Source organism: Microcaecilia unicolor, chromosome 13 (assembly GCF_901765095.1).
Source record: "Microcaecilia unicolor chromosome 13, aMicUni1.1, whole genome shotgun sequence".
Lineage (NCBI taxonomy): Eukaryota > Metazoa > Chordata > Amphibia > Gymnophiona > Siphonopidae > Microcaecilia > Microcaecilia unicolor.
In genome coordinates, this window is record NC_044043.1 from 91,003,963 (window position 1) to 91,020,184 (window position 16,222).

Sequence of the window (16,222 nt, forward strand, 5' to 3'; positions counted from 1 at the left end):
TGGAATGTTGCTAGTGGAATAGGAACATTCCATGTAGAATCTCAAATAGTAGCAACAGTGGAGGAGTGGCCTAGTGGTTAAGGTGGTGAACTTTGGTCCTGGGGAAATGAGGAACTGAGTTCAATTCCCACTTCAGGCACAGGCAGCTCCTTGTGACTCTGGGCAAGTCATTTAACCCTCCATTGCCGCATTGAGCCTGCCATGAGTGGGAAAGCGCAGGGTACAAATGTAACAAAAATAAAATAGATACTATTGGAGATTCTACATGGAATGTTGCTACTATTGGACATTCTACATGGAATGTTGCTATTCCACTAGCAACATTCCATGTAGAAGGCTGCGCAGGCTTCTGTTTCTGTGAGTCTGACGTCCTGCACGTACGTGCAGGACGTCAGACTCACAGAAGCAGAAGCCTGCGCGGCCACATTGGTGATCTGCAAGGGCCGACTTCTACATGGAATGTTGCTAGTGGAATAGGAACATTCCATGTAGAATCTCAAATAGTAGCAACAGTGGAGGAGTGGCCTAGTGGTTAAGGTGGTGAACTTTGGTCCTGGGGAACTGAGTTTGATTCCCACTTCAGGCACAGGCAGCTCCTTGTGACTGTGGGCAAGTCATTTAACTCTCCATTGCCTGCCGCATTGAGCCTGCCATGAGTGGGAAAGCGCGGGGTACAAATGTAACAAAAATAAATAAATAATAAAGTTACAGTAACAGAGATACAAAAGGAGGGGAGGAATTATGAACAAAACAAAACCGTAAATTAGTGGGTTTCAATAGAGGGCCAGAAGCAGCGTTGTAAGGACAGAAAAAAAAAAAGTGTAAACGACTCTGAGGACTGACTAAAAAATACATTTTTAAAGCATCTCTAAATATACAGTTCCTTATCAAGATCCGACGGTAGAGAATCCTGCAACACCGGAGCCACAACAGAAAGACATGATCAGTGGGTACATCCAATCTAATGCTCAGATGGGATGCTATCGCTTACAACTTCTGAGAGAAGAAACACATAACATGGGGAGGAGTAGAGGGAATGATGGCCAATCACTATTTTTTAAATTAAAGTTTTAACTTTGCTCTACAAATAATATAGAAAAAGAAAGCCAATTATACATCAAGAAAAAATACAAATCACATAGAAATATCTTCAAGTCCTATTTACTACTACTACTATTTAGCATTTCTATAGCGCTACAAGGCATACGCAGCGCTGCACAAACATAGAAGAAAGACAGTCCCTGCTCAAAGAGCTTACAATCTAATAGACAAAAAATAAATAAAGTAAGCAAATCAAATCAATTAATGTGAACGGGAAGGAAGAGAGGAGGGTAGGTGGAGGCGAGTGGTTACAAGTGGTTACGAGTCAAAAGCAATGTTAAAGAGGTGGGCTTTCAGTCTAGATTTAAAGGTGGCCAAGGATGGGGCAAGACGTAGGGGCTCAGGAAGTTTATTCCAGGCGTAGGGTGCAGCGAGACAGAAGGCGCGAAGTCTGGAGTTGGCAGTAGTGGAGAAGGGAACAGATAAGAAGGATTTATCCATGGAGCGGAGTGCACGGGAAGGGGTGTAGGGAAGGACGAGTGTGGAGAGATACTGGGGAGCAGCAGAGTGAGTACATCTATAGGTTAGTAGAAGTTTGAACAGGATGCGAAAACGGATAGGGAGCCAGTGAAGGGTCTTGAGGAGAGAGGTAGTATGAGTAAAGCAACCCTGGCGGAAGATGAGACGGGCAGCAGAGTTTTGAACCGACTGGAGAGGGGAGAGGTGACTAAGTGGGAGGCCAGCAAGAAGCAGATTGCAGTAGTCTAAACGAGAGGTGACAAGGGTGTGGATGAGGGTTTTGGTAGAGTGCTCGAAAAGAAAGGGGCGGATTTTACGGATGTTGTAAAGAAAGAAACGACAGGTCTTGGCAATCTGCTGGATATGAGCAGAGAAGGAGAGAGAAGAGTCAAAGATGACCCCAAGGTTTCGAGCTGAGGAGACAGGGAGAATGAGAGAGCCATCAACAGAAATAGAAAACGGGGGGAGCGGGGAGGTGGGTTTGGGGGGAAAATGAGAAGCTCGGTTTTGGTCATATTTAATTTCAGGTGGCGTTGAGACATCCAGACAGCAATGTCAGACAAGCACGCTGAAACTTTGGTTTGGTTTGGATATTTAGTTGTTTAAGCTAGACGACCATTTAAAAAATGACCCTCCATAAGTTTATGTGGCCTCCACACCTAGCAGGTATAACTTGAAACATCTAACTCTTGTGTTCCCTAACCTCCGATTGAGAACAGAAAGGATGGCGTAGCCAGGGCCGCCAAGAGACTGGGCCAGGCCCAGGACAAGGCCGCCCCCGGGGCCCCCCCACCTAGGGTTACCATATGGCTCCAGAAAAAGGAGGACGGATTGAGCCAGTCGGGTTTTACTTCCATTGCTTTCAAAGCTTTCAAAGCAATGGAAGTAAAGCCCAGCTGGCTCAATCCGTCCTCCTTTTTCTGGAGCCATATGGTAACCCTAGGTCGCCAGGCCCCCCCTCCACCCGCCACCGGGCTCTCTCTACACCCCCAGGCCCTCTGCACTGACCTTAAGCACCTCACCTTTGAAAGTGCAGCAACAAACAGCGGCAGACCACTCCTTCCTTCCGTGTCCCGCCCTTGAGGAAGTTACATCAGGTGAGGGCAGGACACGGAAGGAAGGAATGGTCTGCCGCTGCTTGCTGCGCTTTCGAAGGTGAGGCGCTTAAGTTCAATGCCAGGGAGCGATGAAGGGCGGGCAGGCTGGACTGCAGCGGTGGCGCCGGGCCCCCCCCGGAGGCCCGGGCCCAGGTACTTTTGTCCCCCCTGTCCCTCCCTCTCGGCAGCCCTGGGCGTATCCACAGGTGGTCCTGGGCCCACGCACTTAGGGTTCAGGCCCACCCAACAGTAGCACACATGTAGCAGTAGCCGGTGGGGATCTCAAGCTTGGCCAGCTGAAGACGTCCCCCTGATAGTGACAAAAGCGCTACTCTCCACGACACCGGCACCTGAGCATGCTCAGTTTTCAGCGCATGCCTGCTGCAGACTGCCAGAGTGGAAAGAAGTGTTTTTTCCGTCAGTTGAGATATTATTTTGGTGGTGGTTGGGGGGTGGGGGAGAACACTTGGTGCCCACCCACTTCTTGCCTAGGCCCACCCAAAATCTATTGTCTGGCTACGCCCCTGGATTGTTTGCTGTGCTGTATCTGCAGGAGGTGATGTCCTGGATGACTGCACCTGGCCTTCATGGCCCACCTTGTATTCAAGCTGAGTCAATGATGGTGAAGAGATATATTACAGAGCACCAAGTGCACCCGGATAAGTTGCCTATACATGTTACATCTTATGAACTCCAGAAAGAAGCTCCTTTGGCACCATGCAAGTACTATGGTGAGCATTGTCACGGTCTCAGGCTCTCGGACACTGGCACCACATGAGCCCTTGGACCGCTGCCGACAAGCGGCAGCAGTAGGCAAGACCCTCAACCAGGACTGGGTAAACAAGCAAGGCAGGAGAAGCTGTAGACAGGCAAAGCTGGAACAACCAAACTGGAACGACAGCAGTAGGCAGGCAGGGAATAAGCAGGACAGAGCAACCGGTCTTTAGCAGCGCTTGACCACCATTCCCCAGGGGTTGACCCCCCAGGTGCAGGCGGCCAGCAGGACTTACTGGACCTAGCTTGCAGACAGACTAGACCAACAGGATACTAAACAAGCTTGACTAACACTACTACTGGGACTACTGAGGATACGGGATTCTCAGACAGGGAATAGGATACAGAACAAGCTTGACAGAAATAGGGTTAGGGTTCAAAACAGGAGTGCCCACAGGCACCAAGGCATGCATGTAAGACACAAGACAAGGCAGAAGTGCTCCTAACAGCACCAAAAGGGTAAGGAGGGAAGCTCAAAAGGGTAAAGCAGGGAAGCTCAAATACGCAAGGCAGAAGTGCTCCTATCAGCACCAAAAGGGTAAAGCAGGGAAGCCAAAAGGGTAAAGCAGGGTAGCCAGAAGGGTAAAGCAGGGAAGCTTAAACAAGCAAGGCAGAAGTGCTCCTATCAGCACCAGAAGGGTAAAGCAGGGAAGCCAAAAGGGTAAAGCAGGGAAGCTCAAACACGCAAGGCAGAAGTGCTCCTATCAGCACCAGAAGGGTAAAGCAGGGAAGCCAAAAGAGTAAAGCAGGGAAGCTCAAACACGCAAGGCAGAAGTGCTCCTATCAGCACCAGAAGGGTAAAGCAGGGAAGCCAAAAGGGTAAAGCAGGGAAGCTTAAACAAGCAAGGCAGAAGTGCTCCTATCAGCACCAGAAGGGTAAAGCAGGGAAGCCAAAAGGGTAAAGCAGGGAAGCTCAAACACGCAAGGCAGAAGTGCTCCTATCAGCACCAGAAGGGTAAAGCAGGGAAGCCAAAAGGGTAAAGCAGGGAAGCTCAAACACGCAAGGCAGAAGTGCTCCTATCAGCACCAGAAGGGTAAAGCAGGGAAGCCAAAAGGGTAAAGCAGGGAAGCTCAAACACGCAAGGCAGAAGTGCTCCTATCAGCACCAGAAGGGTAAAGCAGGGAAGCCAAAAGGGTAAAGCAGGGAAGCTTAAACAAGCAAGGCAGAAGTGCTCCTATCAGCACCAGAAGGGTAAAGCAGGGAAGCCAAAAGGGTAAAGCAGGGAAGCTTAAACAAGCAAGGCAGAAGTGCTCCTATCAGCACCAGAAGGGTAAAGCAGGGAAGCCAAAAGGGTAAAGCAGGGAAGCTCAAACACGCAAGGCAGAAGTGCTCCTATCAGCACCAGAAGGGTAAAGCAGGGAAGCCAAAAGGGTAAAACAGGGAAGCTTAAACAAGCAGGCAGAAGTGATCCTAACAGTACAGCAAGACAGAAGTGCTCCTATCAGCACCAAACACTAACCTGGACCTTTGGCGTTTGCAAAGGCAAAGCAGACAGTTTCCAGGTGGCTAATAGACAGTAGACCTTTAGACAGTAAGGTATAAAGTTTAATTTATTTGATATATAAAACCTATAAAATGACTATTACAGATAATTATCCCTTACCTGGTGTCTGTTAAATTTGTAGGGATCTGGCTGATATGATGAACCTCTAATCCCAATCTGCACCACCCGTTTACAGTCCAAGAGTCCCTCGTCTACGCAGCGGCGGAAAGGCGTCCCATGATAGATCTTCTCACCCAAGGCCTTGTCTCCTGTATCTGTGTGGGCATCGATGTGCACCAATCCTACTGGACCATGTCTAATATCAAGAGATAAACCACAATGACCTTCTCTCATTGCCTGTTTCTTTCTCACGACATCCTGTTTGGACCGCATTTATTAACTGGCATATCTATACTATTCAATTCTTCATGCTGTGGAGAGATTAATAAAACAACAGTCTTCCAATCTCTCCACATCAGTCCACCTATTGAACCATCCATATAAACAGCATCATTCCCCAGGTATGGGCTTGAACTTAGGCCACGTGGGCAACTGCCTAGGGTGCCATAGTTTAAGATTCCAAATAATGGGGTAAAAGAGATATGTTTTGAGATTATAGTCTACAATCTCTGGGGGAGAAAACCCACCTCTCCACACCACTCTTCGGCCCTTCCCATGAGTGCCAAATTCATAAATCTGGCAGCATCATTCCTAGCCTTTTGCACCAGGGCCGCAGAGAGACAGAGCCGGGCCCTGCCCCACCCCCTTCAGGCCCCCGCCCCCCCTTGCTCAGGCACCCACCACACCCCATCCCTTTACCTTCCTGCATCTTCTCTTCTCCTTCCTTGGTCTGTCATTCTTGCTGCTCCTGTGTGCTGGGCCCTGGGTTATTGTGTTAATGCAATCACCCGGGTCCTGACACACAGGAGCATGAGAGACCCCTAAGAGGCCGGGTCCGGGGAATCTTAACCCCCTGCCCCTCCTCTTGGTGGCCCTGCATTGCACCACTGGTTCTCATTTCAGTCAGTCTTTTTTCATCATATCCATGAGGAATATGCATGAAGTGGTCTTCTCATTGATCCTCCCTGTCAAAGGTAAAGGCCAAAGCAGAGAAGCTTGCATCCTGGAGATGAAGGCATGACCATGTGGATGGTCATGCCTTCATCTCCAGGATGCAAGCTTCTCTGCTTTGCCCTGGGATTGGTGGCATGGAATGTTGCTATTAGTGGGGTTTCTGCTAGGTACTTGTGACCTGTATTGACCACTGTTAGAAGCAGGATACTGGGCTAGATGGACCATTGGTCTAACCCAATATGGCTATTCTTATGTCCTTACGTTCTTATCTAGGAGAAGCAGAAAAAGCAATGGGCAAAACTGAAAACAGCTATTTTACGGGCAACAAACCTTTTTGTTGAGAAATTCAATAAAAGTAAGAGGAAAAGGAAGCCTCTTTGGTTCTCAAAAGTAGTAGTTGAAAATGCAAAGCAAAAAAGGTTAGCCTTCACAGAGTACAAGAGATTGCAGAAAGTGAAAGACAGGCAACAGTATCAGGAAAAGCTAAGAGAAGGTGATAAATCAGTCAGGAAAGTAATGATGCAAATGAAATAAATAAAAATAGCCAATACAGGAAAATGGGAGGACAAGATTTTTTTAGATTCGTTAGTGATAGGAGGAAGTTTGAATGTGGTATTGTGAGACTCAAGGGTGAAGGGGAGGCCTTCAAAAAGGGTTGGACGGCTTCCTGGAGGAAAAAGCCATAGAATGTTATTGAATAGACGAGGGAATACAGTATTTCTAGGATGGGCGGGACAAATTGCTTGTTCTTTTGGCCGCTGTTGGTGACAGGGTGCTGGGCTCAATGGACCCTTGGTCTGTCCCAGCATGGCGATGCTTATGTACTTATGTTGAAACTGATGAAGATAAAGTGGACTTCCTTAACAACTATTTCTGTTGGCAGTGGGTAGGACCAGAGAAGACAAAAACCAATAGAAACGGTAGTGAGGTAGACCTTGAATGATGTTCGGAAGATTGTCATGAGGAGCTAGCTAAACTAAAGGTAGATAAAGTGATGGGGCTGGATGGAATATGTTGGAGGGTATTGAGCATGGAGTGAGAGAGGAGGATGGTCTGGCCATGGGTGTGTCATCAATTGACACGCACAACTTATAGAATACTATCAGGCAAAGAGGATCTCTAAGGGAGTTCCGCAAATGACAAGATGGATTTGGATAGCTTGGAGTGGGCTTCAATGACAACTTCAGTAATTGGAGCCTAAGGACAGGGCCGGGAGGACTTCTAAGGTCTATCTCCCAAATGCCAAAGAGAGACAATGTATTTTATGTCACATTCATTGTTGGTTTAATCATAGCTTGATAATGAGCGTGACTGTTGGGCTGACTGGATGGACTGTTCAGGTCTTTATCTGCCGTCATTTATTATGTTACTATGATAATAGCGACTAATACTTTGTATGGATGGGCAGACGGGATAGGCCATATGGTCTTTATCTGTTGTCATTTTCTCTGCTTCTGTGAGATATATTTGAATATTATGCATATTCATTGTGGATATCCTGTAAGCCCGAATGAGTGGGTTGACCCAACGAGTTGGGAACCTTATACTATCTGCTGTCCCAAAACATGGTAATCCCTCTCCAATTGCTTAACCGCAAAAGAAAAATATAAGAAAGATCGGTCAGTTTCCTTCCTCTTACCCCCCCCCCCCAGTTTTCTTCTGCCATTAATGTTCTGTGTTAGAACTTACTTTTCTGCCACGGCTTGTAGTATAGGGTATGTGATTGTGTGATCGCCCCCTGCAAAAACCAAGAAACGAAACAAATTCACAAACAACTCAAGTTCAGAAAACATAACTTTATCTGAGTAGCTGTAACACACAGAGACTCTAGGGAGGCAATTCCACAACTCCACTGAGCTGAGGTTGGCTGGGCTGGAAGTTCATCTGCAGTTTGATCCGTCTGCTTGAGTGTTCCTGAACGGTGTTTGTTTGACTGATCTTATTGGATTTTACCTATTATGGAGCGAATGTGGGAAACGCTGTGCATTATCCAGGGTTAATGGCACAATGCGGGCATAACACGCTCAAGACCCACTCTTACTATTATCTTCCTTACCCAGTGTTAAGGGGGTACAATTCACGGCCATTATTTTCTGATAGGCCTCCCGGATTCTCTTGCAACTGTCCTTTAGATCGTAGAGATTCACATTCACGTCTCCAACATCGGCTACGTTAATGGAGCGGAACGGAGCTGCTCCTGTAATGGAATTATGACTCCTCACCAATATTGACTCAGCTCGAATAGACCGTGGACCAAATCTGTAATGAAAAGAGTGCCAGGTTCAGTCATTCAGGACATTGCCCAATTTGGGGTCAGGCCCATCAAAACCCTGCCAGCTGAAGGCTTCCTCCTCCTTGGGCAACCAGCACATTTCAAAATGGCAGCCAGGAAAGACTTGCCTCGAGCTGATGCCAACAGCAGCCACTCTACACATGTTCAATTTTTGCACATGTGTAAGCACTGAGCATATGTGGCCGGCTGGCATCATCACCAACTCTAGACAAAAGCTGCTAGCTGCGGGGTTTGGGGATCCCACCAGTTCAGGTATTTAATATTTCGGGTTTGTGGGCAGCTGGGGCGGGGGAGAGTCAGAAGACAGCTGAGCGGGGTTGGGAGGAGGTAATTCCTTGCCCGCCCACCCACCTTTGGCTCAGACTATGCCCTTGCAGCAGAGACAGTGCGGCACACAATCCTTTATGTTCTTTATGAGAGGTTAGGGAAGATAGAACTGTAGGAAACGAAGCGAGAAGATATACCCACACAAAGTCAAATTCAAGCGGGGCAAAAGCAGACCAGCTTCATTGAGCAAATTCATCAGACTGAAGGTGATTTTTCTTGAATGTGAAGGTGAGAACTAATTCAGTACTGCCTCCACTGAAATTTAAATTTGACAATAGGATGTAAACAAAAAACGATTTGCTGTTTAACATACAAGAACACGTGGAGGGGCATAATCGAATGGGGCGCCCAAATTTTCCTGAGGGCGTCCTAGCAGGACATCCCCGCGAAGGGGCGGGAAAACCCGTATTATCAAAACAAGATGGGCGTTCATCTTTCGTTTTGATAATACGGTCGGGGATGCCCAAATCTCAACATTTAGGTCGACCTTAGAGATGGTCGTTCCCGGTTTTCGGCGATAATGGAAACCGAGGACGCCCATCTCAGAAACGACCAAATCCAAGCCATTTGCTTGTGGGAAGAGCCAGCATTCGTAGTGCACTGGTCCCCCTGACATGTCAGGACACCAACCTGGCAACCTAGGGGGCACTGCAGTGGACTTCACAAACTGCTCCCAGGTGCACAGCTCCTTACCTTGTGTGCTGAGCCCCCAACCCCCCCCCCAAATCTACCCCCCACAACTGTACACCACTACCTTAGCCCTAAGGGGTGAAGGGGGGCACCTAGATGTGGGTACAGTGGGTTTCTGGTGGGTTTTGAAGGGCTCCCATTTACCACCACAAGTCTAACAGGTAGGAAGGGATGGGCCTGGGTCCGCCTGCCTGAAGTGCACTGCACCCACTAAAACTGCTCTAGGGATCTGCATACTGCTGTAATGGAGCTGGGTATGACATTTGAGGCTGGCAAAAAAAATTTTGAAAGTTTTTTTAAGGGTGGGTGGGGGGTTAGTGACCATTGGGGGAGTAAGAGGAGGTCATCCCCGATTCCCTCCGGTGGTCATCTGGTCAGTTTGGGCACCTTTTTGAGGCTTGGTCGCAAGAAAAAATGGACCAAGTAAAGTCAGCCAAGTGTTCGTCAGGGACGCCCTTCTTTTTTCCATTATCGGCCGAGGACACCCATATGTTAAGCACGCCCCAGTCCCGCCTTCGCTATGGTTCCGACACGCCCCCGGGAACTTTGGTCGTCCCCGCAATGGAAAGCAGTTGAGGACGACCAAAATCAGCTTTCCATTATGCCGATTTGGGCGACCCTGAGAGAAGGACACCCATCTTCCGATTTGTGTCGAAAGATGGGCGTCCTTCTCTTTTGAAAATAAGCCTGATAATGATTTTTACTGGCATTAATATATTTAAAAGCTAATTTTCAAATGAGAATTTTGGGTGTATGTGTTTACAGGTTAAGTATTATCATTCTTTCTGTTAATAATTGTAATTTATATTTGTTTTTTATTTATTCTTTATTTTAATGTGTCTGCACAAAAGACTCCCGATACAGCCTGTTTTGGTCAAATGTGGTCATATCGGGTGTTTCCCTTGTCAAGGGAATGACAGGTGGTGGAATGAAGGCTGGAGTTTTGATGGAGATATTCTTGTTCGCCTGTAGTGGGTCTACCACACTCTGTGGCCACATTTAGCGCAGGGGCGTAGCCGGACTTCGGAGGGAGGGGGGTCCAGAGCCCGAGGTGAGGGGGCACATTTTAGCCCCCCCCCGGCACCGCCGACCCCCCCGCTGCCGCTGCTGCCACCACCAACTTTGACGACCCCTGCCAATGACCCCCCTCCCGCCGCCAACTCTCCCTTGCCGCCGCCATCGTGGGCTACCTTTGCTGGCAGGGGACCCCAATCCCCGCCAGCCGAGGTCCTCTTCTTCCCGCGAAGGCTTCGTTCTGTTTCTGACGTCCTGCATGTTGTACGTGCAGGACGTCAGACTCACAGAAACAGAATGAAGCCTTCGCTGGAAGAAGAGGACCTCGGCTGGTGGGGATTGGGGTCTCCCGCCAGCAAAGGTAGCCCACGGCGACGGGGGCGGGGATGGTTGTCGGCGGGAGGGGGGTCAAGAGGGTTGTCAGCGGGGGGGGGGGGGGGGTCCAGGACCAAATCTACGGGGGACCAGGCCCCCACGTAGCTACACCACTGGTTTAGCGTGGCAGTACAATGGCCATTACCACTGTGAGTCCTTACTGCCAAGTATTTACTCTGCACTAAGGGCTCCCACGCTACTCCCATGGTTCAAGACGCACTACCTGATTGGTTCAAGACACACCTACTCTCCACCCATGGCCACACCTCCCGTGCTGAAAAATAAAAAAATATTTCTCACCGCATCTGTTTGTATGTGATATTTACCACGTAGTATTAGGTAGTTCAAATAATATACTTGAAGTATACTTTATATATTTGTTTATGTTGTATTTTGGTCCATGTATTTTAACTTTTATCTTCCTTTGTTTTGTCATGGTATTGCCAATTATTTTATGCTTTTTAATATGTTATATACCTTTTACTTGGTTTATTTATTTTTTGTTTATTTATTTTATAGCCCCTGATGCAGCCCTTTATGGGCGAAACACGGCCTGTGTCGGGCAATACATTGTTTGTTACTCAACGAATAAAGTTTGTATGTACCTACCATTGATCTGCTCAGTTTCTTTAACTGGCCAAGCCGAAATTCGGCATTAGCCGGTTAAGTTTAAACCAGCCAAAGATATTCCTGCTATTTTGGCAGCCTAATTTGGTTGCCAAACCTAGCTGGCGATGAGCTGAATATTACAGGTTAACCGCTAAGCGCTAACCGGCAATAATCAGAGGGGGATATTCAGCCAGTTAAATGGTTTTAAATATTGGGGGGGACTGCGTTTTAATGTACACTACTTTGATGTTTATGCTGGGTGAAGTGGTATGTTAAGGGCTTTTTAAAAAAATAACTAACAGGTGGATGTGAAGCGTCTGTTCATGCTTTCCAAAAATACTAGGACTAGGGGGCATGCGATAAAACTACAGTGTAGTACATTTAAAACAAATTGAAGAAAAAGTTTCTTCACCCAATGCGTAATTAAACTCTGGAATTCGTTGCCGGAGAACGTGGTGAAGGCGGTTAGCTTGGCAGAGTTTAAAAAGGGTTTGGACGGTTTCCTAAAGGACAAGTCCATAGACCGCTACTAAATGGACTTGGTAAAAATCCATAATTTTGGGAATAACGTGTATAGAATGTTTGTACATTTGTGAAGCTTGTCAGGTGCCCTTGACCTGGATTGGCCACTGTCAGGGTCAGGATGCTGGGCTTGATGGGCCTTTGGTCTTTTCCCAGTATGGCATTACTTATGTACTAAATGGATACCTAGAGCTGCTTGGCTTTGAGTTCATGCACCTTGAAGAGGGTTTATCTTATAATAAACCATGCTCAAAGTATATAGAGATGGAGGAAGAAAAGTTGTCAACCTGTAGGCAGCTGACTGCATGGACTAATGCAAAATCCAGGCTTGAGCATGGAATCAGTATTGTCTTGCTTTCTAGGTGGGATCATGAGATGTCCAATCCAGCAACACACCTTTACATTTCTGAGCTGACTTCTCTGTTGGCTTCTTACCTTGCTCCAGGACGGTTGGAAGTTCCTGTGTCCAGGGGCACCCCGACAAAAGCTGCGTCCAGTCCCTCTGCTGAATCCTGGATGGGCAGTTTCATCATTGAGCAGATTCCTGCCATCCCAGCTGTGTCATCAGCACAGGGTGGCATGTTGAATGGACCATGAGAAGCCCATCGCTGGGGGACGGGTTGGTTATTCACCCAGGACTGCAGAAAAAGCTTCCTAGATCTAGGCAGGAGGTGGGCAGGTGGATAATGAGCTGTAGGGAACAGAGAAGCAGATGTGCCCCTTCCACCATCTCTGCTGCTGCTGCTGGTGCTACTGCTCAGCCAAGGCTGTCTCTTCAAAGCTAGGTGAGGACTGGCTGTCAGAAATCTTCCTGGAAAGCTGCAGAGTCTGCTTTTAAAGGGAGTGATCAGAGCCGCCATGCCACCTGTCACTGGCAGAGGTAGCCCTCGGGTCTCTCCTGAAGGCTCAAAGTGCAGCTGCTGACTTGCAAAAGAGATGCTCCTCCTGCGAGACACACCTCCTCTCATTCCTCATCTGTCCCCAAAGTCCCCTCCCTTTGACTTTCAGAAGAGACACTCCTCCTGAGAGACACACCTCCTCTCATTTCTGCCCTCTGTCCCCAGTCCCTCCCTTTGACTTGCAGAAGAGACACTCCTCCTGAGAGACACACCTCCTCTCATTTCTGCCCTCTGTCCCCAGTCCCCTCCCTTTGACTTGCAGAAGAGACACTCCTCCTGAGAGACACACCTCCTCTCATTTCTGCCCTCTGTCCCCAGTCCCTCCCTTTGACTTGCAGAAGAGACACTCCTCCTGAGAGACACACCTCCTCTCATTTCTGCCCTCTGTCCCCAGTCCCCTCCCTTTGACTTGCAGAACAGACACTCCTCCTGAGAGACACACCTCCTCTCATTTCTGCCCTCTGTCCCCAGTCCCCTCCCTTTGACTTGCAGAAGAGACACTCCTCCTGAGAGACACACCTCCTCTCATTTCTGCCCTCTGTCCCCAGTCCCTTCCCTTTGACTTGCAGAAGAGACACTCCTCCTGAGAGACACACCTCCTCTCATTTCTGCCCTCTGTCCCCAGTCCCTTCCCTTTGACTTGCAGAAGAGACACTCCTCCTGAGAGACACACCTCCTCTCATTCCTCATCTGTCCCCAAAGTCCCCTCCCTTTGACTTTCAGAAGAGACACTCCTCCTGAGAGACACACCTTCTCTCATTTCTGCCCTCTGCCCCCAGTCCCCTCCCTTTGACTTTCAGAAGAGACACTCTTCTTGAGAGACACACCTCCTCTCATTTCTGCCCTCTGCCCCCAGTCTCCTCCCTTTGACTTTCAGAAGAGACACTCCTCCTGAGAGACACACCTTCTCTCATTTCTGCCCTCTGCCCCCAGTCCCCTCCCTTTGACTTTCAGAAGAGACACTCCTCTTGAGAGACACACCTCCTCTCATTTCTGCCCTCTGTCCCCTCCCTTTGACTTACAGAAGAGACACTCCTCCTGAGAGACACACCTCCTCATTCCTGCCCTCTGTCCCCAGTCCCCTCCCTTTGACTTGCAGAAGAGACACTCCTCGAGAGACACACCGCCTCTCATTTCTGCCCTCTGCCCCCAGTCCTCTCCCTTTGACTTGCAGAAGAGACACTCCTCCTGAGAGACACACCTCCTCTCATTTCTGCCCTCTGCCCCCACAGTACCCTTCAGTGCTATCGAGTACTGCAGTTATTGGATTGTAAAAGAGAAAAGATAACGCCATTAGTACACTCCCATATGCACTGTTAGTTTCATTATATACAAGCTAAAAATCACAACCCAATCCCAGAGGGGTGTTTTAATAGTTAAAAATTGTACCGGTCAGGACTTTTATTATCTGCCCTCGTTTTTGACTGTCTCTGTTTGGCATCAATTTTCAGATACCAAAGTCCTCTGATGCAGGATCTGTGCGAAACAGGTCATGCAATTAATCCATTAATGGACATTGTTACATTGCTGTAGATACGTTATTGTTTTTCTGGGTTTTATCCTAGTTTAAAAATATTATTTATTGTTTATTTATTGTGGTATAGTATTGTGTGTTATTGATTTATTCACTTGCATATCCATGGTTTTTCTCTTTGCTTTTACATGTGAGGTAGGGTTGGTTTTTCTATTGGTTTTGTTGGATCAGTTTTTGCACATAAAAACATTTGATTTACCCATGTGAATGGGATTTTATAAAATTAGTTCTTACAAGCGATAAAGAAGAAAAGATTGGAGGGTGAGTATAAGGAGATTAGGAGATAAGGTCAAAGGTATAATCGGTGTCAGAGTCAGTGTCGATGTCAGAGCAAGAGTAGTGTAGATGGGCTGGTAGGATTAAGTTGGGTCATTAGTGTAAGCTTGCTTGAAAAGATGTGTCTTCAACATTTTCCTGAAGGGTAGATAGTCGTTAATTGTTCGGATGGATCTTGGTAGAGCATTCCAAAGCTGACTGCCCAAAAAGGAGAAATATTGTGAAGAATATGAGGGTGAGAGGGAGAATGAAGGCACATGGAGGAACGAGGAGGCTCGAGAGGGAGGGAGACTGGGTAGAGAAAGGAAGGAGTCTTTCCCCCTGGGGGATTGGAGAAAAGGAAAAGACTACAATTCCCAGCAGCCCTGGGAATTCCCCGAGTAGGTCCCATGGTAGAAACAGGGACTTCAATCCCCAACAGCCCCTAGAGAAGGTCAGGAGACGGGCAAGAGAAGGGAGTTGAAAAACTTGTCCCAGAGAGCCAGGATGAGGGAAGGAGTTCTGAACCTGTCCAATCAAGCACATGGAGAGCAGCTGAGCAATGGGTGTAGGGAGGAACCTATGGACTGGCAAGGGGAAAAAAAGGGGGAGGAACTAGAGCAAGAGGAGCCGATGGAGATTGCTGCTCTGACTAAACTGGAAGGAAAGGAGGTGAAACAGGAGAGGGCTGCTCGGGAAGAGAGCCTGGTAGAAGAAGGGAAAAGGCGGCTATCCCATGAGGGTCATGCGGGTGGTGGTCAGGGTATAATGCTGGCCTGGTTGGGGAGGGACCCTTGCCACTCTCCCTAGGTTCATTTCTTTTGAAAGGGAGAGAGGAGGAGTGGTGGTTTTGGGCATGACTGCTACACATGAACTGCTGGGAGTTTGAACCCTTTCTGAACTGCTGTGTTTGGGGAATTGTTTTGCATAACCGCTTACATGAACTGCTGGGGAGTTTGAACCCTTTTTTGATTTACCGTGTTTGGAGAATTACTTCGCATAACTGCTATACATTTATTTAATTATTTGTTACATTTGTATCCCACATTTTCCCACCTATTTGGAGGCTCAATGTGGCTTACACAGTACCGTAATGGCGATCGCCAATTCCGGTATGAACAAATACAAAGTGATGTTGTGGTAGAATAAAGATCATGTGTAACAGACACATTAGGGAATCGTAGGGAGGAAGAGTTAAGTTATGTCCAGTACAAGCTTTGGTTTCGTTGTGTTGAAGGGTTCAGGCATTTAAGTTGGGTCGGTAGGGTATGCCTTTTTGAACAGGTTGGATTGTTGTGATTTCCTGAAGCTTAGATGGTCGTAGGTTGTTTTCACAGCTTTTGGCAGTGCATTCCATAGTTGTGTGCTTATATAGGAGAGGCTGGATGCATAAGTTGATTTGTATTTGAGTCCTTTGCGACTTGGGTAGTGGAGGTAGAGATATGTTTGTGTTGATCCTGTTGTGTTTCTGGTTGGTAGGTCTATGAGGTCTGTCATGTATCCCGGGACTTCGCAGTAGATAATTTTATGAACCATGGTGCAGATTTTGAACGCAATATGTTCTTTGATTGGGAGCCAGTGCAGTTTTTCTCGTAGGTGTTTGGCGCTTTCGAATCGCGTTTTTCCAAATATAAGTCTGGCTGCCGTGTTTTGAGCAGTTTGAAGTTTCTTTATGATTTGTTCTTTGCATCCCGCATAGATTCCATTGCAGAAGT

The 16,222-nt window shown here is 47.7% G+C and overlaps 1 protein-coding gene across 2 annotated transcripts in view; it reads right to left on the minus strand.

Moving 5' to 3' along the window:
• The window catches only part of AGMAT (agmatinase), a 49,494-nt gene extending 36,780 nt beyond the window's left edge, over window positions 1-12,714 (minus strand). Inside the window, exons 1-4 of one of the 2 annotated variants that reach the window (XM_030185896.1) lie at window positions 12,255-12,714; window positions 8,046-8,248; window positions 7,679-7,727; window positions 5,036-5,231 (exon numbers count right to left, since the gene is read on the minus strand). In XM_030185896.1, coding sequence (XP_030041756.1) covers window positions 5,036-5,231; window positions 7,679-7,727; window positions 8,046-8,248; window positions 12,255-12,679 — 873 coding nt within the window. In that variant the 5' untranslated portion in view covers window positions 12,680-12,714. The remainder of the gene's footprint in view (window positions 1-5,035; window positions 5,232-7,678; window positions 7,728-8,045; window positions 8,249-12,254) is intronic. The other variant, XM_030185895.1, reaches the window with a different exon arrangement.
• Window positions 12,715-16,222: the final 3,508 nt, after the last annotated feature.